The sequence below is a fragment of the Mobula hypostoma genome, chromosome 18 (genome assembly GCF_963921235.1).
Source record: "Mobula hypostoma chromosome 18, sMobHyp1.1, whole genome shotgun sequence".
Lineage (NCBI taxonomy): Eukaryota > Metazoa > Chordata > Chondrichthyes > Myliobatiformes > Myliobatidae > Mobula > Mobula hypostoma.
Genome location: NC_086114.1, coordinates 963,349 through 986,157, shown reverse-complemented (window position 1 = coordinate 986,157; position 22,809 = coordinate 963,349). Strand labels below are relative to the sequence as shown.

At 42.3% G+C, this 22,809-nt stretch overlaps 1 protein-coding gene across 4 annotated transcripts in view; it reads right to left on the bottom strand.

Annotated features, from left to right (window-relative positions):
* The window catches only part of kat6b (K(lysine) acetyltransferase 6B), a 221,548-nt gene that overhangs the window by 126,320 nt on the left and 72,419 nt on the right, over positions 1-22,809 (bottom strand). For all 4 annotated transcript variants that reach the window (XM_063070288.1, XM_063070286.1, XM_063070287.1 and 1 more), the window contains exons 4-5: positions 21,383-21,498; positions 5,130-5,211 (exon numbers count right to left, since the gene is read on the bottom strand). In XM_063070288.1, coding sequence (XP_062926358.1) covers positions 5,130-5,211; positions 21,383-21,498 — 198 coding nt within the window. The remainder of the gene's footprint in view (positions 1-5,129; positions 5,212-21,382; positions 21,499-22,809) is intronic.

Genomic DNA, 22,809 nt, shown 5'->3' with positions numbered 1-22,809 from the left:
CAGCAGAAAAACACTGTTACAAAAATTATATACAGACAAAGTCCTTGAGTATCTTAGCCTGTAGATTGATAGTGCATGGATGTTGTCCTGGAGCCACATTTCTGCAAGAATCAGCCCACAACAGTTCATCATCTCGCACAAGCGCAGCCGCAGATGAACACAATCTTCCACCAAGCAAACACTGCAGGGCAGCACTGATGGGAGGGGCCAGTCCCCAACACAGTACGGAATCCAGTGGCACACAGCCAGCCCCCAGTCCTCTTCCCCAGTGGATGCAACAGGCAACCCCAAGGAACGAGGGCCTAGTGCACCTAGCAACTGAGGTCACACGCTCCCCACCATCAGTCTCGCCAGTGAACGAATGAATCAAACTGGCAGTATTCTACATTATCAATATTCAAAAGGTCTTGCGATCACAACAAAATCATCCGAGACAACCATCCACACAGCCCGTTGAGCAGTGCACCACCTGATGCCTTCTTCCCTGGGTGACTGACGCAGGCTGCAACACAGTGCGCAACAAGTCCAGCTCCACCATTACTGATCAACTCGCTAATGGGGTAAACCTGCAGTATTTGATGTGCTTAGAATCCAGCGGCGTCTTGCAATCGTAAAAAAGACAAAGGATGAACAATTACTTCTTTGGACCCAGAGAGGCCACTGCATCCAAGTGTATCACCATCTTACTGAAGGGGCATTGCTATGCCTATAAAGTTCAGCTTTACAAGGAATCATTCATGCAACGCTCAGTCAAATGTCAAGAGTAGTCTCACATCAACTGGAATTCATCTCCTTGTTTCATGTTTGGACCAAGGTCATGACAAGGTCTAGAGCCAACCAGTCAAATGTAAGGACAAAATGTAAAGTAAATTGCAGGACCCTTAGGACCATTAATGAACAGAAGGCTCTTGAGGTGCAAGTCCATAGGTTGAGTGAACTCGGCCTTTTCTCCTTGGAGCAACGGAGGATGAGAGGTGACCTGATAGAGAAGTATAAGATGATGAGAAGTACTGATCGTGTGGATAGTCAGAGGCTTTTTCCCAGGGCTGAAACGATTGCCACAAGAGGACACAGGTTTAAGGTGCTGGGGAAGTAGGTACAGAGGAGACGTCAGGGGAAAGCTTTTTACGCAGAGAGTGGTATGTGCGTGGAATGGGCTGCCGGCAACGGCAGTGGAGGCAGATGAGATAGGGTCTTTTAAGAGACTTTTGGATTGGTACATGGAACTCAGAAAAATAGGGGGTTATGGGTAAGCCTAGTGATTTCTAAGGTAGGGACATGTTCGGCACACCTTTGTGGGCTGAAGGGCCTGTATTGTGCTGTAGGTTTTCTACGTTTCTATGTTCTAAAATGGTAACACAAGTAAATAAGGTTATAAAGAAGACATATAGCATCGATCGGGTCACCAAGTATAGGCGTCAGGAAGTCATGTTACAGATGTATAAAAAAATTGGTTAGACCAGATTTAGAGTATTCTTGGCACAAGGTTTTGACCTGAAATATTAGTGGTTCCTCTACTTCCACATATGCTGCTTGACCTGCTAAGTTTCTCCAGCAGATTGTTTGTTGTACCTTTCTTACTTCTGAGGTCCATACCATATTGCCCCTACCCATACATTTGTTCTTTTTTTTTTGCAAACAGGACAGATATGGGCAATTTTTCCACTTTTTAGGATGATGTCAGTGCAGCTACTGCATCCGGATAGCTTGGATTGAGCTATAGCTAGTTTTAAGCAGTGCTTAAACCAGGGGTCCCCAACCTTTTTTGCATAGCGGACCGGTTTAATATTGACAATATTCTTGCGGACCAGCCGAAAGGGGGGGGTTGGGGGAGCGGGGGGGGGGTGTTAATCTCGACCGGAATATAGGTGATAAGTCAACTATAAGTCACTTATAAGTGGCTAATACACTCAATTTCGTTTCTAAAAGGGTTTATCTAGCGAACTTAATATTAAACACACAGCACGTATTTTTCTTGCATGAATATAGTGAAAGTCAATTATAAGTCACTTATAAGTCAATAGCATCATAATATTTTAAGTAATGTTTGGATATTAAACACACAGCGTATATTTTCCTCGTATGAACATATAAAATCATTGCAAAACACCAATATCGCTGAATCAGTGGGAGCCCTGGGCTTGTTTCCCTGCAACAAGACGGTCCCATTGAGGGGTGATGGGGGACAGCAATACTCGAAGGGGATTCCTTATGTACAGTCTATTCCGCAATTTAGTTTTCGTTGCACTCATTGCAGAAAACCCCGCTTCACAGAGATATGATGTTGGAAATGGAATTAACGTTTTCAGTGCTTTCGTGGGTATCTCAGGATATTCAGACTTGACTTTGATCCTGAATGCCAGCAGAGATATTATGTCAAACGTACTTTTCAGCCCACCGTCATTTGCAAGCTGGAGGAGTTGATCTTCTTCCCGTGCAGACATGGATGATGCGTGGATAATCATCTCGCAGGCTTTCAAGTTCAACAGTGGGCATGACAGGGAATAAGGAAAGGTGCAGCTGACTCATATTGTTTCATAATCGCCAAATCATATCGTTTCCTCGCCGCCCGGTAGCACATGCCTTGCAGCCCGGTGGTTGGAGACTACTGGCTTAATCAGTGACATTGTTTGGTCCATAACCATTATTGATTTCAGTTTTGTCAGATATTTCTTCACATTATGTGAGGCGAATCGAGTTGGCAGGAGATCAGCTCATGTGATGGTGGAGATTTCAGAAGGAAACCAGGTTAAACCATCTATTACATTATTAAACATATATCTAATTGTACCCTCCTTTACAATTGCTAATGAGGAAATTTGCTGTCAACTACATGGCTCATAATTTTCCTTCTGTGTCCTCCATGTTTATAACGTCTAATGCACACCGAAGTGTAGTCAGGCATTATGGCATCCAAACTGGACAGTACCCTCATAGTTTTCTAAATGTGCAGCACAATGTACTGATGTTACATGCCACAGCTTGTGATGATCATTGCCATATTACATAACTGAGATTTGCCATAACTGCTCCCAGTACTTGGACCCTAGTGACAAGAACCAGTCCCAATTAAGTAAAAGATATGCAATGCTCACTGGGTTTATAATCTACTGGAACTCAGACAGAAGATACTGTACTGGGGTTAATTACTTAATGTAATTTTCAAGAAGAATGAGGAAACTTTACATGTTTTCCAGAAAAGATTAAGTGGTTAACTGTACTGGTAACCGGTTTGGCAACAGTAGCAGCAGATATCAGTTTCTCTTGATGACAAGATAGCTACAAAAACACATTTTACATCCCTCAAATTTTCACAAAAACTAGAAGGTACTTCATTCACTAACTTTGTTACAATCAGGTTGTATTTCAAGAAGGCAAGCCATATTTGAAAGAATTTTACTCAATAAAGAGATGAACAAAAATTATGAAATTAATACCATAATTTCCTAAAAAATTCTGAATACTATCTTTAAAACTTAAATAAATGCTGGCCAGCAAAGGATCGGTAGTAATATACATAAGTATAAACCACGATGGTCAAATACTTCAAAAGATTCTACAGTCTTTACATTGCGAGGGTTGAGTATTAGAATAACAACTGGCACTATGAAAATAATTATATTTGTTTCTTTTACATAGAGAGAAGGGAAGAACACAAAATATTGCGTCCGGTTTACTGATTCATCGGTGAGACTGAAAGCAGGGTAGCAGCTGGGCCTTGGTTGCTGCAGTCGCCTGTTGCAGCTGCCCAGGAAAGGAGATGCCGGAAGCGGTGTGGGAGAGAGCTAGAGTCTGTGCTGGGTTGGGATGACCCCTCCCATTGATGCTGCTCTCCAGTGTTCGCTCAGTGGAAAACAAACTTGATTGCATTTGTCTGCGGCTGCACGAGCACATGATGAAGAACTGCTGTGTGCTTGTTCTTGCAGAAATAGGGGTAAAGGACAATTATCCTATGCATCATCAATCTACAGGCCATGACCCTTGGGACTTGGGTTATGTTATTTTTTTGCGAATGTATGTTTTTCTGCTATCGTAACTCCATGTGCTGTACTCTGACTTCAGTTCTTTGCAAGTTCTCAGGGACTCACGATCAGTGGCTTTTTGATATTGCAGGGAAACTAGCATGCCTTCTGGGTGCCAGATTTTCGTGGCCCTGGGTACAGGCTGATTCAAGGCTGGTGACCTTGACTGAGGCGTCATGGGAGAACATTGGGAGCTGTGTGTCCAGAGACCTGAGCCTTTCCAGGATCGATTCTCTGGGCGCAGAGCTTGGAAAAAATGACACAACAGACTTTTAACATCATAAATCAGTGAGTTGTTTGTTATGTCTCCCCTCTCGCTGTGGAATGGGGACACCTCATTTTCCCTTATTAGGGAGAAAGAGAGAGCCTGTGGTATGTTGAATTACCAGCTGAACGAGTAGTCTTTGGGGTACTGCAAGTCTGCATCTTGACTGATGCTTTGCTGCACACTTGAGTGCTTGGTGGAAGGTGCCAATACTTTTTTGCTGGTGGGGGAGCGGGGTGGTCGTTGCCTTGCTGTTGCTTGTGTGTGGGAGGGGAAAGCTGGGGGGGGGCTTTGGGGTTCTAGCGTTTAACTGTCATTCATTCTTTGGGGCACTCCTGTTTTCGTGGATGTTTGTGAAGAAAAAGAATTTCAGGATGTATATTGTATACATTTCTCTGACATTAAATGTACCTACTGACCTATTGATTGATCTATATGTGTTGTGTGCTGTGTTCGACTGTTGGTACTGTGTTTTACCCCTTGGCCTGGAGAAACGCTGTCTTGTTTGGCTGTATTCATGTGTATGGTTGAATGACAATTGAACTTGATAAAGCTGAAAATTATAGGAAGTGCATTGTACAATGAACAGATCAATGGGATATAGCTTTAACTTGTTCAAAGCTTTCTTGCTTAACACTCAGAAAATACTATCCATCAATAGGTAGCAAATCTAGCTCCAAATTATCAACATCTGTGCACAAGGGGAAGCAAAATTTTCTTGGGAGAAAAATGATTAATGAAGTTTAACTCAAAATATCTTCAAATCTAATCATTTCATAATGGTAAATGCATCCAAGTACATTTTGAAATAAAATTCATTAACAGATTTAGTTTAATGATACCTTTTGGCATTCTGGATAAAGGTGGGTCGCAACATTCCATGTGAAACCCTCGATCACAGGAGTCACAGAAAAGCATGTTATCCTACAGGAGAGAAAAATTATGAAGCACGCCAATGTACAATTCTTTTTAATTTTTTTTCCAAACTTTTTCCAAGCACTTAAATAAATAATGAATTTAGTTTTTTGGCATGATTGCATTATATAATTGTCCTACCGCAGGACTAAATAGTTTAGGTCTGTATTCTTCAGACTTTAAAAATGAGGGGTGTGACTTTAGTCAAACATACAAGATCTTAAGGGACTTGAAAGAGCAGATGTTGGGATGTTTTCACCAGTGAAAGAGTCTCAAACAAGGAGACAACTAAAAGGTAGGGGAGATCCATTTAAAGCTGAGAGGTATAAACATATCTCCATGCCAAAGGTTGCAAATCTCTAGATTTCTTTACTCCATTGAGAGCTGGAGGCTGGATTAATATAAGCATTTAAGGTGGAAGTATCTGATAGATCAAAGCAGGGTTTGGAGTTGTGGCCATGATCACAATGAATGACAGGGAGAGCTTGAGGGACCTCTTGACCTACTCCTGCCCTATTTTCTTGGGTTGCTTTGAAAGGAAGATCACAAGTTTTAACTTTAATCAGTTTGTTAATTTTACTCAATCTCACTCCAGTGTATTTGTCACCAGTAAGTGCTACAGAACATGCAAACAAGGCCTTGACCCATGATGTTGTGCTGAACTAATTAAACTTCTAATTAAATGCCTAATTAAACTAATCCATTTTGCCTACATGATGTCCATATCCCTCCATTTTGTGGACATCTGTGTGCCTACTTAAGAGCCTCGCAGATGCCTTTATCAGATTTGCTTCTATAACCACCCCCAACAATGGATTCCAGGCACATTTTACTGAGAATGAAATAAAGACTGGAACCTCAAAATATAATAATTAAAAATTATTATGTAAAATTTAACTGAGGAAATGCATAAAATTATGCTTTTTAGGTCCTAAGTATTTTCTAGACAGTTACAATGGATTGCCATTGTTTACCTCTTACAAACGTATTCACACTCATATAAAAAAGCACAAGATTTTTACACCCAGATGAGCTCATAAGGTTTTCCACAATTCTTCTATTTCACATTACATTGAAAACTGCTACTAAAGAGCATGGGCATGCTGCATTTTTACATTCAACTGTTTATTGTCGTTTCACAATGTAATAACTGTGAATACTGACAATTTCAAGGGAGTTGCAAATGCAAATCATGAGCTATTTAAATTACCCCTTTACAAAAGTTGTGTATTTTATTCAAAGAACATGCCGCAGTAGGAGTAGACTACTTGCCCCACTATTCAATCTTAGTGCCTTTTGCCTATCATCAATTTAGGCATTGAATATACTCAGCATCTGAATGTTCACAGCCCTTATGTAGAGAATTATCCATCTGGAAACTGTAATTTATTCAATTTGGAACTTTTTCCCCCCAACCATTGGGCCAAACTTCTTGGGCTTAAGCTGTACTAAGAAATAAATGTTCCCTAACACATCAGGAATACAAAATACATGAAATAAAGTTAGTTACAACAAGTTACTGAATGTACTACATTTTTGGGTGGAAATTTCTGAAAAGCCAACCCCTTGTTTGAGCCTAATCCCCGATTCTAGGCATTCCAGCATCCATCAAGCCTTCTTAGAAACTGGAAGTCCTGAAATACATTTCAATGTGATTACTTTCTTTTGTCTATGTGTAGGCTGTTTGCTTAATCTCTTCTCTGAGGATAATTTCCCAAACCTATGAGATATATAAGGTGTATTAGATGTGTGCATTACCAAACAATGTTGCAGATAATCTAAACAGATGATAAAGCTTCAAGATCTAGAAAGGCTGTTCACTGAACCCTTGCACAAGGGAGTGGCGATGAACTCATCTGAACTTGCCAGCTGTGTTTGATGTATCAATCCCCTTCTGCCTGAACTTTCAGATTCCTTAACAATATATGTACGCAACATAAACAGATATAGATTGCATTTAGGAGGTTATGGTATTTTAATGTTTTAAATTATTTCTTAATGTTTTAATATGTATTAAGATCAACCATGTATTAAACAAAACACACAAAATGCTGGAGGAACTCTGCAGGCCAGGCAGCATCTACGGAAAAGAGTACAGTTGACATTTCGGGCTGAGACCCTTCAGCAGGACTGGAGAAAAAGAAGATGAACAGATTTAAAAAGGTGGGGGAGGAAGAAACATAAGTCAATAGTGAAATCAAGAGAGGGAGTGAGTAAAGAGCTGGGAAATTGGTGAAAGAGATACAGGCCAGAGAAAGGGGATGTAATAGGAGAAGACGGAAGGCCATGGAAGAAAGAAAAGGGGATGGAGCACCAGAGGGAGGTGATGGGCAGGCAAGGAGATCATGTGAGAGAGAGAAGGTGATGGGGAATGGTGGAGGGGTGGTGGGCCATTACCAGAGGTTTGAGAAATCGATGTTCCAGACAGAATATAAAGTGTTGTTCCTCCAACCCGAGTGTGGCCTCATCACAACAGTAGAGGAGGCCATGGATTGACAAATGGGAAGAGGAAACCATGTTTTAAATTCCTGATCAAGGTTCTAGCTGCATGTCAGCAGAGTCCAGATCTCCATTCACAGCCTACTACACTACTCTCAGGGGTCCAGCATCAATCCAGCTGCGTCTCTGCATCTTGCCCAGTTAAAGTGTTGTGGGAAGTAAATATGAGTTTCTCCAGGTATGAGTGCAAGCTAAAACCAGCTCATTTCAGACCATTAAGTTTTTTTTTAAAAAGCACCCACATTGCCCAGTTCAGAGACAAAAGGATGTTCCAAATTTATAAAGTGCCAGCAGGGCAGCCTGGTGGCACAGCAGCTGCTTGGTTCAGGAAATTCCTATTCATTTCTATCTTAGGTGATACGTGTGTGGAGTTTCCACATTCTCCGTCAGATTTTATTTCATTCCATGCCTTGGTTTTTTTTCCCCCCCATACCTCAAGATTCACTGGTAAGTTGACAGGTTACTATAATTTACCTCTTTTTGCAAAGTGGCAGAAAAATAAATGGGGAAGCTGGTGTGCGAGGTAATGAAATGCAGAACTATAGGGCAATAAGGAGAGAGGAAACAGGACTCATGGGACTTCTTTGCAAGGAGCAACCGTAGACCTGATGGACCAAATGATGGGTTGCACTTGAATCCCAGGGGGACCAATATCCTGGCAGGGAGGTTTGCTGAGACTATTGGGGAGGGATTAAACTAGAATTGCTGAGGGGTGGGAACCAAGCTGAAGAGACATAGGAAGGGGCGGTTGAATCACAAATCGAGAAAGCTTGCAGACAGTGTGAGAGGGAGGATAGGCAGATGATAGAGAAGGGATGTGCTCAGACTGATGTGTCTATTTTAATGCAAGGAGTATCATGAACAAAGCGGATGAGCTTAGAGAGTGGACGTCAGCCAGTTGAGCATGAACAGTTTAAAAAGAGGAAGAAAGTCGCAGACTTTTTCTCTTCGGATCAAGAAGACAGTGGTAAGAGGCTAAGGATTTCCAGCGAGAAGACATTTTATTTCTCGGAGTAGGAGAGAGGCCAGACTGCGCAGGCACGTGACGTTAGCCAGTTGAGCGCGAACAGTTTAAAAAGAGGAAGAAAGTCGCAGACTTTTTCTCTTCGGATCAAGAAGACAGCGGTAAGAGGCTAAGGATTTCCAGCGAGAAGACATTTTATTTCTCAGACTAGGAGAGAGGCCAGACTGCGCAGGCGCGTGACGTCAGCCAGTTGAGCGCGAACAGTTTAAAAAGAAAACCGCCATATCCAGCGGGCAGCATCGGAGCGGGCTGTGGAGAGGGTGCAGAGGGAAAGGGCTTTGGCTCAACGGGCTTCGGCGGAGACAGGAAGAGGCTTCCTGCGACCGTTGAGTCTCATAGTAACGGAGTAAGTTACAGTTTTTTGGTATTTGGTACAAACAGTAGCATTAGAGGTATGTATCTAGGATTAGTGTTGTGCTTGGAGTGCCAGATGTGGGGACCCTGGGAGACTCCCAGCCTCCCCAAGGATTACATCTGCACCAGGTGCACTGAGATGAGGCTTCTGAAGGACCGTGTTAAGGTGCTGGAGATGGAAATAGATGACCTTCGGCTAATTATGGGAAGTGGGGAGGTGATAGATACTACCTATAGAGAGGTAGTGGATAGCACCCCTGTGACAGTCCCCCTCAGAAATCAATATATCGTTTTGGATTCTGTTGAAGAGGCAGACCTGACAGAGGAGGACCACAGTGAACGAGACTCTAGCATTCTGCCCAGTGCCAAAATCAAGAGAGCAAGAAGCAATGCGGAAGTTATAGGGGACTCCATCGTAAGGGGGACGGACAAGAGATTCTGCGAGCCGGACAAGGATACCCGGATGGTGTGTTGCCTCCCTGGTGCCAAGGTACGGGATGTCTCAGATCGAGTCCAGAGTATTCTGAGGAGAAAGAGCGAGCAGCCGGAAGTCTTGGTACATGTTGGTACCAATGACATAGACAGAAAAAGAGAGGAGGTCCTGAAGAAAGATTACTGGGAGCTGGGAAGAAAATTGAAAAGCCAGACCTCCAGAGTAATAATATCAGGATTGCTGCCTGAGCTGCACGCTAATGATGGTAAGAATAGCAAAATTAAGCGAATGAATGTATGGCTAAGTATCTGGTGCAGGGGGCAGGGTTTCAAATTCTTGAATCATTGGGATCTATTTTGGGGAAAGTATGACTTGTACAAAAAAGATGGATTACACCTGAACTCAAAAGGTACTAATATCCTAGCGGGATTGTTTAATATAGCTGTTAGGGAGAGTTTAAACTAAGTTGGCAAGGGGAAGGAAACCAAGGTGTTAGGATCGAGGAAGAGGAAAATAGAAATAAGTCAAAAATACTGTGCAGCAAAGATGGTAAGAAGGACAGGCCGGTGAATATACAGGATAATTTGCTGCATAATAGATATATAGCACAAGTGGCAACAGGTACTGATCTAAATGTACTGTACTTAAATGCACGCAGCATTAGAAATAAAGTGGATGACCTTGCTGCACAGCTGCAGGTTAAAAGGTATGATATTGTGGCCATCACCGAGTCATGGCTAAATGATGGATGTGATTGGGAGCTGAATATCCCAGGATACACAGTGTACAGGAAGGATAGGAAGGTAGGTAAAGGGGGTGGCGTGGCCCTGATGGTAAGTAACGATATCAAATCAATAGAAAGAAGGGACATAGGATCAGAAGAGGTAGAATCCTTATGGGTAGAATGAAGAAATGGCAAGGGTAAAAAGACACTAATAGCAGTTATATACAGGCCTCCAAACAGCAGTCGGGATGTGGACTACAAGTTGCAGCTGGAAATAGAAAAAGCGTGTCAGAAGGACAATGTCAAGATAATTATGGGGGATTTTAATATGAAAATGGATTGGGAAAGTCGGGAAGGTAATGGATCTTAGGAGAGGGAGTTTGTAGAATGCCTACAGGATGGCTTTTTGGAGCAACTTGTCCAGAAGCCCACCAGGGGACCGGCTGTTTTGGATTGGGTGCTGTGTAACGAACCTGAGGCGATTAGGGAGCTGGAGGTAAAGGAACCTCTTAGAAGTAGTGATCATAATATGATTTTCAGTTTCAAATTTGAAAAGGAGAAGCTGGTATCAGGTGTATCAATATTTCAGTGGAACAGGGGAAATTACAGTGGTATGAGAGAGGAACTGGCCCAAGTCAATTGGAAAAGTAAACTAAATGGAGGGACGGCAGAGCAGAATTGGATGAAATTCCTACAAGAATTAAGGAAAACGCAGGAAAAATATATTCCAAGAAAAAAGAAAATCATGAATGGAAAAATGGCACAAATGTGGCTAACGAGAGAGGTTAAGGCAAAAATAAAAGCGAAAGGAACGGCGTACAAGGAAGCAAAAATTAGTGGGAAAAATGAGGACTGGAAGACCTTTAAAAACTTACAGAAAGAAACTAAGAAAGTCATTAGGAAAGAAAAGATGAATTATGAAAGGAAGTTGGCGATTAACATAAAAAAGGATACTAAGAGTTTTTCAAATATATGCAGAGTAAAAGAGTGACAAGGGTAGATATGGGACCGATTGAAAATGATGCTGGAGTAATTATAATGGATAAGAAAGAGATGGCGGAGGAACTGAATAAGTATTTTGCATCAGTCTTCACTGTGGAAGACATGAGCAATATACCTGATAGCCAGAGGTATCAGGGAATAGAATTAGGTACAGTCAAGATAACTAGAGAGAAAGTGCTTGGGAAGCTAAGTGGACTAAGAATAGATAAGTCTCCCAGCCCGGATGAGGTGCACCCAAGGGTTCTGAAGGAGGTGGCTTTGGAGATTGTGGAAGCATTGGAAATTATCTTCCAGGAATCAATAGACTCTGGCATGGTTCCGGAGAACTGGAAGGTCGCAAATGTAGTTCCGCTATTTAAGAAAGGAAGGAGGCAGCAAAAAGAAAATTACAGACCTATTAGTCTGACATCAGTGGTTGGAAAGATATTGGAGTCAATCCTCAAGGACAAGGTTATGAAATACCTCGAGGTGCATGACAAGATAGGCCAAAGCCAGCATGGTTTCATGAAGGGAAGATCCTGCCTTACCAACTTATTGGAATTTTTTGAGGTAATCTCGAATAAGATTGACAAGGGAGAGGCTGTGGATGTTGTGTATTTGGATTTTCAAAAGGCCTTCGATAAGGTGCCGCATATGAGGCTGCTTAATAAGATGAGAGCCCATGGAATTATAGGAAAGGTATTGAAATGGATGGAGCATTGGCTGATAGGCAGAAAGCAAAGGGTGGGAATAAAGGGATCCTATTCTGATTGGTTGCCGGTTACTAGTGGTGTTCCGCAGGGGTCGGTGTTGGGGCCGCTTCTTTTTACGATGTATATCGATGATTTGGATTATGGATTAAATGGTTTTGTGGCCAAGTTTGTAGATGACACCAAGATAGGTGGAGGAGCAGGAAATGTTGAAGAAACGGAAAGGTTGCAGAGAGACTTAGTCAGTTTAGGAGAGTGGGCAAAGAAATGGCAGATGAGATACAACGTTGACAAATGTACGGTTGTACATTTCGGAAGAAGAAATAATCGGGCAGCTTATTATTTAGATGGGGAGAAAATTCAAAAATCAGAAGTGCAAAGGGACTTGGGGGTCCTCGTGCAGGATACCCTAAAGGTTAACCACCAAGCTGGATTGGCGGTAAGGAAAGCGAATGCTATGTTGGCATTCATTTCAAGAGGAATAGTGTATAAGAGTAAGGAGGTGTTGATGAGGCTCTATGGGGCATTAGTGAGACCTCATTTGGAATACTGTGTGCAGTTTTGGGCCCCCTATCTTAGAAAGGATATACTGATGTTGGAGAGAGTTCAGAGAAGATTTACGAGGATGATTCCTGGAATCCAGGGGCTAACATATGAGGAGCGTGTGTCGGCTCTTGGATTGTATTCATTAGAGTATAGAAGAATGAGAGAGGATCTCATAGAAACGTTTCGAATGTTGAAAGGGTTGGACAGAGTAGATGTGGAAAGGTTGTTTCCCTTGGTGGGTGAGTCCAGGACAAGAGGCCATAGTCTTAGAATTAGAGGGTACCCAGTTAAAACAGAGGTGAGGAGAAATTTTTTTAGCCAGAGGGTCGTGGATTTGTGGAATTCGTTGCCACATATGGCTGTGGAGGCCCGATCATTGAGCGTGTTTAAGGAGGAGATTGACAGGTATCTAATTAGTCAGGGTATCAAGGGATATGGGGAAAAAGCCGGAAATTGGAACTAGATGGGTGAATAGTTTAGCTCATGGGGGAGCTGCGGAGCAGACTCGATGGGCCGAATGGCCTACATCTGCTCCTTTGTCTTGTGATCTTGTGAAATGTGGCAAACGTTCAGGGGATATTTGCGTGGCGTTCTGCATAGGTACATTCCAACGAGACAGGGAAAGGATGGTAGGGTACAGGAACTATGGTGTACAAAGGCTGTTGAAAATCTAGTCAAGAAGAAAAGAAAAGCTTACGAAAGGTTCAAAAAACTAGGTAATGATATTGATCTAGAAGATTATAATACCAGCAGGAAGGAGCTTAAGAATGAAATTAGGAGAGCCAGAAGGGGCCATGAGAAGGCTTTGGTGAACAGGATTAAGGAAAACCCCAAGGCATTCTGCAAGTATGTCAAGAGCAAGAGGATAAGACGTGAGAGGATAAGACATAACAGAATAGACCAATTAAGTGTGACAGTGGAAAAGTGTGTACGAAACCCAGAGGAGGTAGCAGAGGTACTTAATGAATACTTTGCTTCTGTATTCACTACGGAAAAGGACCTTGGCAATTGTAGGGATGACTTACAGCGGATTGAAAAGCTTGAGCATTTAGACGTTAAGAAAGAGGATGTGCTGGAGCTTTTGGAAAGCATCAAGTTGGATAAGTCTCCGGGACTGGATGAGATGTACCCCAGGCTACTGGGAGGTGAGGTAGGAGATTGCTGAGCCTCTAGCAATAATCTTTGCATCATCATTGGGGATGGGAGAGGTTCCAGAGAATTGGAGGGTTGCAGATGTTGTTCCCTTATTCAAGAAAGGGAGTAAGGATAGCCCAGGAAATTATAGACCAGTGAGTCTTACCTCAGTGGTTGGTAAGTTGATGGAGAACATCCTGAGAGGCAGGATTTATGAACATTTGGAGAGGCGTAATATGATTAGGAATAGTCAGCATGGCTTTGTCAAAGGCAGGTCATGCCTTACAAGCCTGAGTGAATTTTTTTGGGATGTGACTAAGCACATTGATGAAGGCAGAGCAGTAGATGTAGTGTATATGGATTTCAGCAAGGCGTTTGATAAGGTACCCCACGCAAGGCTTATTGAGAAAGTAAGGAGTTATGGGATCCAAGGGGACATTGCTTTGTGGATCCAGAATTGGCTTGCCCACAGAAGGCAAAGCGTGGTTGTAGAAGGGTCACATCCTGCATGGAGGTCGGTGACCAGTGGTGTGCCTCAGGGATCTGTTCTGGGATCCTTTCTCTACGTGATTTTGATAAATGACCTGGATGAGGAAGTGGAGGGATGGGTTAGTAAATTTGCTGATGACACAAAGGTTGGGGGTGTTGTGGATAGTGTGGAGGGCTGTCAGAGGTTACAGCGGGACATTGATAGGGTGCAAAACTGGGCGGAGAAGTGGCAGATGGAGTTCAACCCAGATAAGTGTGAGGTGGTTCATTTTGATAGGTCAATTATGACGGCAGAATATAGTATTAATGGTAAGACTCTTGGGAGTGTGGAGGAATCTTGGGGTCCGTGTCCATAGGACACTCAAAGCTACACTGCATAGGTTGACTGTGTGGTTAAGAGGGCATATGGTGCATTGGCCTTCATCAACTGTGGGACTGAGTTCAAGAGCCAAGAGGTAATGTTATAGCTGTGTAGGACCCTGGTCAGACCCCACTTCGAGTACTGTGCTCAGTTCTGGTCACCTCACTACAAGAAGGATGTGGAAAATATAGAAAGGGTGCAGAGGAGATTCACAAGGACGTTGCCTGGATTGGAGCGTATGCTTTACGAGAATAGATTAAGTGAACTTGGCCTTTTCTCCTTGGAGCGACGGAGGATGAGAGGTGACCTGATAGAGGGATGTAAGATGACGAGAGGCATTAATCATGTGGATAGTCAGAGGCTTTTTCCCAGGCTGAAATGGCTAACATGAGAGGGCACAGTTTTAAGGTGCTTGGAAGTAGGTACAGAGGAGATGTCAGGGGTAAGTTGTTTTTTTTTAAAAATGCAGAGAGTGGTGAGTGCGTGCAATGGGCTGCCAGCGACAATGGTGGAGGCGGATACAATAGGGTCTTTTCAGAGGCTCCTGGATAGGTACATAGAGCTTAGAAAAATAGAGGGCTATGGGTAACCCTAGGTAATTTCTAAAGTAAGTACATGTTCGGCACAGCATTGTGGGCTGAAGGGCCTGTATTGTGCTGTAGGCTTTCTGTATTTCTACGTTTCTAAATGGCACTCTTCTGTGGAAATAGGCAAGCAATAAGCCTGCAGGACCAGTAAGGAAATGTTCCAGATAAGCACACCCTGACTCAAACCATTCCGGATGGTACTTCTATACATTTATTCAGCATTGGCTGATAAAACTGAAAGAATCAGGTTTTGAAGGACTACCAATCTTAATTAACTTCTCAATAGGTGATAATGGGACTTGAAGATTCAAAATGCTTGAATATAAAGCTGGCTTGGGTGAAAAATGTGTTCTCTTCCCAGTAACAGGATTAGGCCATTCATACCTACAAATGTGTTTTTCATTCAATTAGGACATAGCTGAACTGTACGTTAACCCCATTCATCACCTTTGCTCCATAGCCCTTAACACCTTGAAGAAAAAAATCTCAGTGTTGAAACGTTGATACTTTGGAAAGGAGCCTCGACACCAGGTGAGAGTAGGTTTTATGGCAGTAAGTTGACCTAAAATATTTGCAGAAAGAAGGCCAAAGCACTGACAGCACGAGCAGGCTGAAGATGGAGACACAAAGGAAAGAATGGAAGAGAAGGCTAATAAACACTCCAAAATGTTGTGAAGGGTGAAACTTGGAGGAATACAACAAGCACATAGCAAAAAAGGAAGTGACAAGTGGTGTGTTGGCAAGGTGTTGGTGGAGGAGGGAAGAGCCTTCCTCATAAAAACTGGTCTGATTTTCATCTCATAGCCATATTCAGGATTGCACTGTATACAATTGGCCATCAGAATCTGGTTTATTATCACTGACAAATGTTCTGAAATTTGTTGTTTGTTGTTTTGCAGCTGCAGTACAATGCACAATTTAAGTATTCCTCCAGGTTAAATATATATTAAAGCCACTATGTTGACGTGCATTTTGGGACTCTACTAGTAAACATCCTCTACTAGTTTTGTGTTGCTTTCTTTACTAACACAAGAAGCATAACAGATCTGAATTCTTCAACAATGAGGAAGAGTCAGCAGCATCATGTCAGTATTAACCACCAAACCTCAGAAAATGGGCCTCTGTACCTTCCTTAGCAACTGGGTCCTTGATTCTTCATCAGAAGGCCACAGTCAGTGTGGATCAGAAATAACATCACCTCCTCACTGATGTATCCCACAGGTGCACCTCAAGGATGCGTGCTTCGGCCACTACTCTACATTCTCTACACTTATGACTGTGGCTAAGCACAACTCAAAAACCATCTGTTAAGTCATATATGACACCACGATTGTTGGTAAAACCTCAGATGGCAATGATGACATACAAGAGTGACACAGATCATCTGGTCGTGGTGTCGCAACAATAACCTCCCATTCAGTGCCAGTTGGACCATGGAATGGATTGTTGGATTTCAGGAAGGGAAAGTCAGGAGATCATACACCAATTGTCAATGAGGGATCTGTAATGAAAAGGGTGAGATTTTCTGGATGTTTAACGTCTCAGAGGATCTGTCCTGAGCCCAACGCATTGTTTCAGTCGTGAGAAAGGCATGACAGTGGCTCTATTTTTTAAGGAGCTTGAGGAGGCTCTTGCAAATTTCAAAGGATGTACAGTGGAGAACAGTCTGACTGGTTGCATCACAGGAATACAAGAACCTACCAAGTTACAGACTCAGCTAGCTCCATCATGGGCACAACTCTCCCACCATCAAATACATCATTAAGAGACAGTGCTTCAAGGTGGTGGCATCTTGACCATCAAGGACATGCTCTTTTCTCATTACTACCAGGTGCCACAGGAACCTGAGGATCTACACTCAGAAATTCAGGATCAGATTCTTACACTAAGCCAGCAGGTTCCTGAAAGTTCATGAACCATAAACGCTACCTCATTAATCCCTTGTGTTATTTATTTATTTTGTAGTTAAATGTTATATCGTTGTGCTGTTCTGAAGCTGTTAAACAACAAATTTCATGTCATGCAAGGCAGTGATAGTAAAACTGAATCTGATTCTGTCTACAAGGACATTCTTCATTCCAACAGACAGATTTGCTGCAAAGGGCAACAAACTGTGTCCTATCCTTATCCAAACGGTACTGTGGATAGTGCAGAAGACGAGTAAAGAAAGGATATAGTGAGACATGCAAATCATCTTCAGATATGGGTGGAGAAACGGCAGATGGAGTTTAACTCAGCCAAATGCAAAGTGTTGCACTTTAGGAGATCAAATGTAAGGTGACAGTACACCGTTAATGGCAAGGTGCATAACAGTGTTGAAGTACAGAGGGATCTTGGGATCCAAGTCCATAGTTCACTGAAAGTGTCTGCACAGGTTGACAGCGTGGTTAAGAAGGCATGTGGCATGCTTGCCTTTATAAGTTGAGGAAGTGAGTTTAAGTGTTGGGAAGTTACGTTACAGTTTTATAAAGCTCTAGTTAGGCTATATCTGCTATGTTGCTTTCAGTTCTGGACTCCCCACTAAAGGAAGTATGTCAGGGTTTTGGAGAAGACACAGTGGCTTACCAGGATGCTGCCTGGATTAGAGAGCATGCACTAAAAGGAGAAGCTGGATAAATTTGGTTTGTTTTCTCTGGAACAGAGAAGGCTGAAGGGAGATCTGATAAGAAGTTTAAGTCCATCAGATATAGGTGCAGAGTTAGGTCATTCAAACCATTGAGTCTGCTCCAACATTCCATCATGGCCACTTTATTATTCCTCTCAATCCCATTCTCCTGCCTTCTCCCCATAACCTTTGACGTCTTTACTAATAAGAAACTATCAACCTCTGTTTTAAATATACCTAATGACTTGGCCTCCATGGCCATCTATGGCATTGAATTCCACTGATTCACTACCCTCTGGCTAAAGAAATTCCTCCTCATCTGTGTTCTAAAGTGATGTCCCTCTATTCTGAAGCTGTGCCCTCTGGTCCTAGATTCTCCCATTGTGGAAAACATCCTCTTCACATCCACTCTATCTAGGCCTTTCAATATTCAGTGAGATCCCCCATCATTCTTCTAACTCCAGTGTGTACTGGCTCAGAGGCATTAAATACTCCTCATACACTAACCCTTTCATTCCTGGAATCATTCCTATGAACCTCTTCTGAACCCTCTCCTGTACCACATATCTGTGAAACAGGGACACCTCTTTTTCCCTTATTAGGGAGAGAGAGACCCTGTAGTATGTCAAATTACTGGGTGAATGAGTAGTCTTTGGGGTACTGCAAGTCTGTGTCTTTATTGACACTTTGCTGCACACTTGAGTGCTCGGTGGAGGGTGCTGATGCTTTATTTGGAGCACTCCTTTGTTTTTGTGGACGTTTGCAAAGAAAAAGGATTTCAGGATGTATATCGTATACATTTCTCTCAACATTAAATGTACCTACTGAAACCCATCTTTTATTAGATGAAGGGCCCAAAATACTCCAAGTGTAGTCTGACCAATGTTTAATAAAGCTACAGTATTACATCCTTGCTTTTATATTCTAGTCCTCTTGAAATGAATGCTAACATTGCATTTGCCTCCCTTACCACCTTTAAGGGAACCATGCTGACTCTGGCCTATTCTATCATGTGCCTTCAAGTAGCACAAAACCTCATCCTTCATAATCGACTCTAATATCTTCCCAACCACGGAAGTCAGGCTAACTGTTTTATAATTTTCTTCCTCTTGTTTCCCTCCCTTCTTAAAGAATTGAGTGTCATTTGCAATTTTCCAGTTCTCTGGGACCATTCCAAAATCTAGTGATTAGAGTCATAGAAACAGGGCCTTTGGCCCATCTAGTCCTCGCTGAAACTATTTAAACTGCCTACTCCCATCGACCTGCACCAGGACCATAGCCTTCCTTACCCTTACCATCGTTCTTGAATGATCAATACTAATGCCTCTATAACCTCTTCAGCTACCTCTCTCAGAACCCTGGGGTGTAGTCCATCTGGTCCAGGTGACATCTACATAAAGACCTTTCAGCTTCCGAAGCACCATCACTTTAGTAATAGCAATTTCACTAACTTCTGCCCCCTGACACACTCACATTTCTGGCATACTACTGGTGTCCTCTGGAGAATGATGCAAAATACTTCAGTTCATTTGCCATTTATTTGTCTCCCATTACTATTTCTTTATAAAATTATAAGAGGCATAGATAGAATAGATGGCTTGTATCTTTCTCCTAGGTCTGAAATGTGTATACCATAGGGCACGTATTTAAAGTGAGGGGTTAAGTTCAATGATGTGCAGGACAAGTTTTTTTCCCTACACAGAAAGTGGTGGGTGCCTGGACTGTGCTGCCTGGGGTGGTACGGAGGCAAATACCATAGAGGCATTCAAGAGGGTCTTAGATAGGCACATGAATGCCCAGAAAATGGAAGGATGTGGGCATTATGTAGCCATAAGGGATTTGTTTAATAGGAACGTAAGAACATAAGATATAGGAGCCACCCGGCCCATCGAGCCTGCCCCGCCATTCAATAAGATCATGGCTGATCTGTCTGTAAACTCAGCTCCATCTACCTGCCTTTTCCCCATAACCCTTAATTCCCTTACTAAGTAAAAACCTATCTGTTTCTTAAATATATTTAGTGAGGAAGCCTCAACTGTTTCTCTGGGCAGAGAATTCCACAGGTTCACCGCTCTCTGGGAAAAACAGTTTCTCCTCATCTCCATCTTAAATCTTCTCCCCTGAACCTTGGGCAATGTCCCCTAGTTCTAGTCTCATCTACCAATGGAAACAACTTTCCTACTTCTATCTTATCTATCCCTTTCAAAATTTTGTATGTTTCTATAAGATCCCCTCTCATTCTTCTGAATTCCAGAGAGTATAGTCCGAGGTGACTCAACCTCTCCTCATAGGTTAACCCCTTCATCCCTAGAATCAACCTGGTGAACCTCCTCTGCACTGCCTCTAAAGCCAGTACATCCTTCCTCAAGTACGGAGACAAGAACTGCACACAGTACTCCAGGTGCAGCCTCACCAGTATCCTGTACAGTTGCAGCATGACCTCCCAGCTCTTGAATTCAATCCCTCTAGCAATGAAGGCCAACATTCCATTTGCCTTTTAATAACCTGTTGTACCTGCAAGCCAACTTTTGGCGATTCATGAACAAGCACTCCCAAGTCCCTCTGCACAACAGCATTCTGCAATCTTTCACCATTTAAATAATAATCTGCTCTTCTATTATTCCTTCCAAAATGCATGATCTTGCATTTACCAACATTGTATTCCATCTGCCAGACCTTGGCCCACTCACTTAACCTGTCTATGTCCCTCTGCAGACTCTCCACATCCTCTGTACAATTTGCTTTTCCATGCAGTTTAGTGTCATCAGCAAATTGTGCTACACTACACTCAGTCCCCTCTTCCAAATCATCAATGTAAATGGTAAACAGCTGCAGGCCCAGCACCGACCACTGCAGCACCCCACTCACCACTGACTGCCAACTGGAGAAACACCCATTTATACCAACTCTCTGCCTTCTATTGGTTAACCAATCCACTATCCATGCCAATACACTTCCTCCGACTCCATGCATCCGTATCTTATTTATAAGTCTCTTGTGCGGCACCTTATCGAACACCTTCTGGAAATCCAAGTATACAACATCCACCTGTTCCCCTCTATCCACTGCACTCATTATGTCCTCAAAGAACTCCAGTAAGTTTGTCAAACAGGACCTGCCCTTTCTGAATCCATGCTGCTTCTGTCTAATGGAACCACTCCTTTCTAAATGTTTCGCTATTTCTTCCTTAATGACAGCTTCAAGCATTTTCCCGACTATAGACATTAAGCTAACTGGCCTATAGTTGCCCGTCTTTTGCCTACATCCTTTTTTAAAAAGTGGCATGACATTTGCTGTCTTCCAATCCACTGGGATCTGCCCAGAATCTAGAGAGTTCTGGTAAATGATTACCAACGCGTCGACTATAACCTCTGCCAATTCCTTCAGCACCCTGGGATGCATCTCATCAGGACCAGGGGACTTATCTACCTTCAGGCCCTCTAGTTTGCTCATCACTATCTCTTTAGTGACAGTGATTTTATCAAGGTCCTCACCTCCCATTTTGTTCATAACATCCTTCTTTGGCATATTAGACGTGTCCTCCACCGTGAAATTTAATTACTAATTTAAGTAGTTTGGCCTGAATGGCCTGTCCTGTGCTGTACTGTACCATGTTCTACTAACTTTGAAGGAAGTTGATGAAATGCATTAAATTTCCACTCTCCTCCTCTACAAAACATGTAGTGATAAAGATGATCTTTAGAAGCTTGAAAGAAAAAAATATAATACTTACAGCATTTTTTCCTTGATCTTGACAAGCACTGCAAGTCTTGCACTCAATACATTGCCATCTTAAGGTTTTCACATGGGCTGTTAACTCTGGAGAGAATTTTAAACATGATGGATGCCCTATAAAAGGGAAACATTATTTTAATAGCTGATAATATCATAGAGTTATTTCTAATTACTCAGTGTTACTAGAAACAAAGCTAATCTTGCAGGTTCGGCAGCCAAAAGCATCCCATGCTTTGGCACTAAATTATTCAAAAAATTTCCTAAATTCAAACCTCATTGTGCTCTGGCTCAGCAACTGCAGAAATGGGAAAACACACAAGGTTAACAGTGAAGACTTAGGCACAGTGAAAGTCTCTTCTTATCTGCCATTCAGTTCAAACCATTCAATACACAAGATCAGTAAATGCATAAACACGTGGACATGCGGGAATATAACAGAAGTCAGCTAGGCTGCCGTTAGCTTCCTGATATTGGCTATGCAGATTTACAAACCTTCATAGTTAAGGGTTAGGAAGGTTGTACTATTGATCTGAAGAATTTGTGAAAAAAAACAAGAGTTTAGTAACATAGCAATATTGTAAGAGCAAACAAAAGAACTAATTTTAAGTGCAAAAATTGTCTTTTATTTGAAAAGATGGTGCAAAATGCTGTACCGTGAATAATAGGAAAAAACTGAAAGTAAACCTATGCACAATGTTGTTAGATCTGGAGATGGTGTTGTCCAGAAGTCAAGAATGAGGTGTAAATTGTATGTTCACAGCTTTATGAATGTTCATCATAGTGCAGGTCAGGTAGGGTCAGCCTGGACCAGCAAACAAGGCAGGTAAAGAAGTAACAAAAAACTTGACCACATGCTCTACCTTTATCCTGCACATCAGTCTAAATCAGATTAGACAAGGAAAACTGTGAGCAGACTGCTGTCAAACAGCTTCCAACGAATATCAGTCGCATGCACTTGCATGGCCATTAGACGATACACCATGCTCCAAATGAACAGTATTTTTTTAATGGTGTCAGTTGTGTGCGCTTATGTTCAAAAAGCACTGCTCTTTGTCACCGATAGTTGATGAGAAATGAGCTTAAGATAATTCAGAACTCTTTTTGCTCACCAGGGATTCAAGCATTCAGGCTTGGAGATGCAAGAAGTAACCAGGAGCGAAAATGAAAAGAATTCACACTTCAGCAAATTAGGAATTGCAAAGAATTTGAAGGTATCAACAATCATCTTTAACATTACAATGAAAATGAAGTTTTGGAACATGCAACAGTTTCCATCATCATTCATATGCACATGCTGGCCATTAGAAACTGCACTGTGCTTAGAGCAAACGGTTTTAAAAAAGCATCAACTTTGTATGCTTATGTTATTTATTTGGGCCAACTGACACCAAATTAAAAAACAGTGATATTTTTGACAACACTACT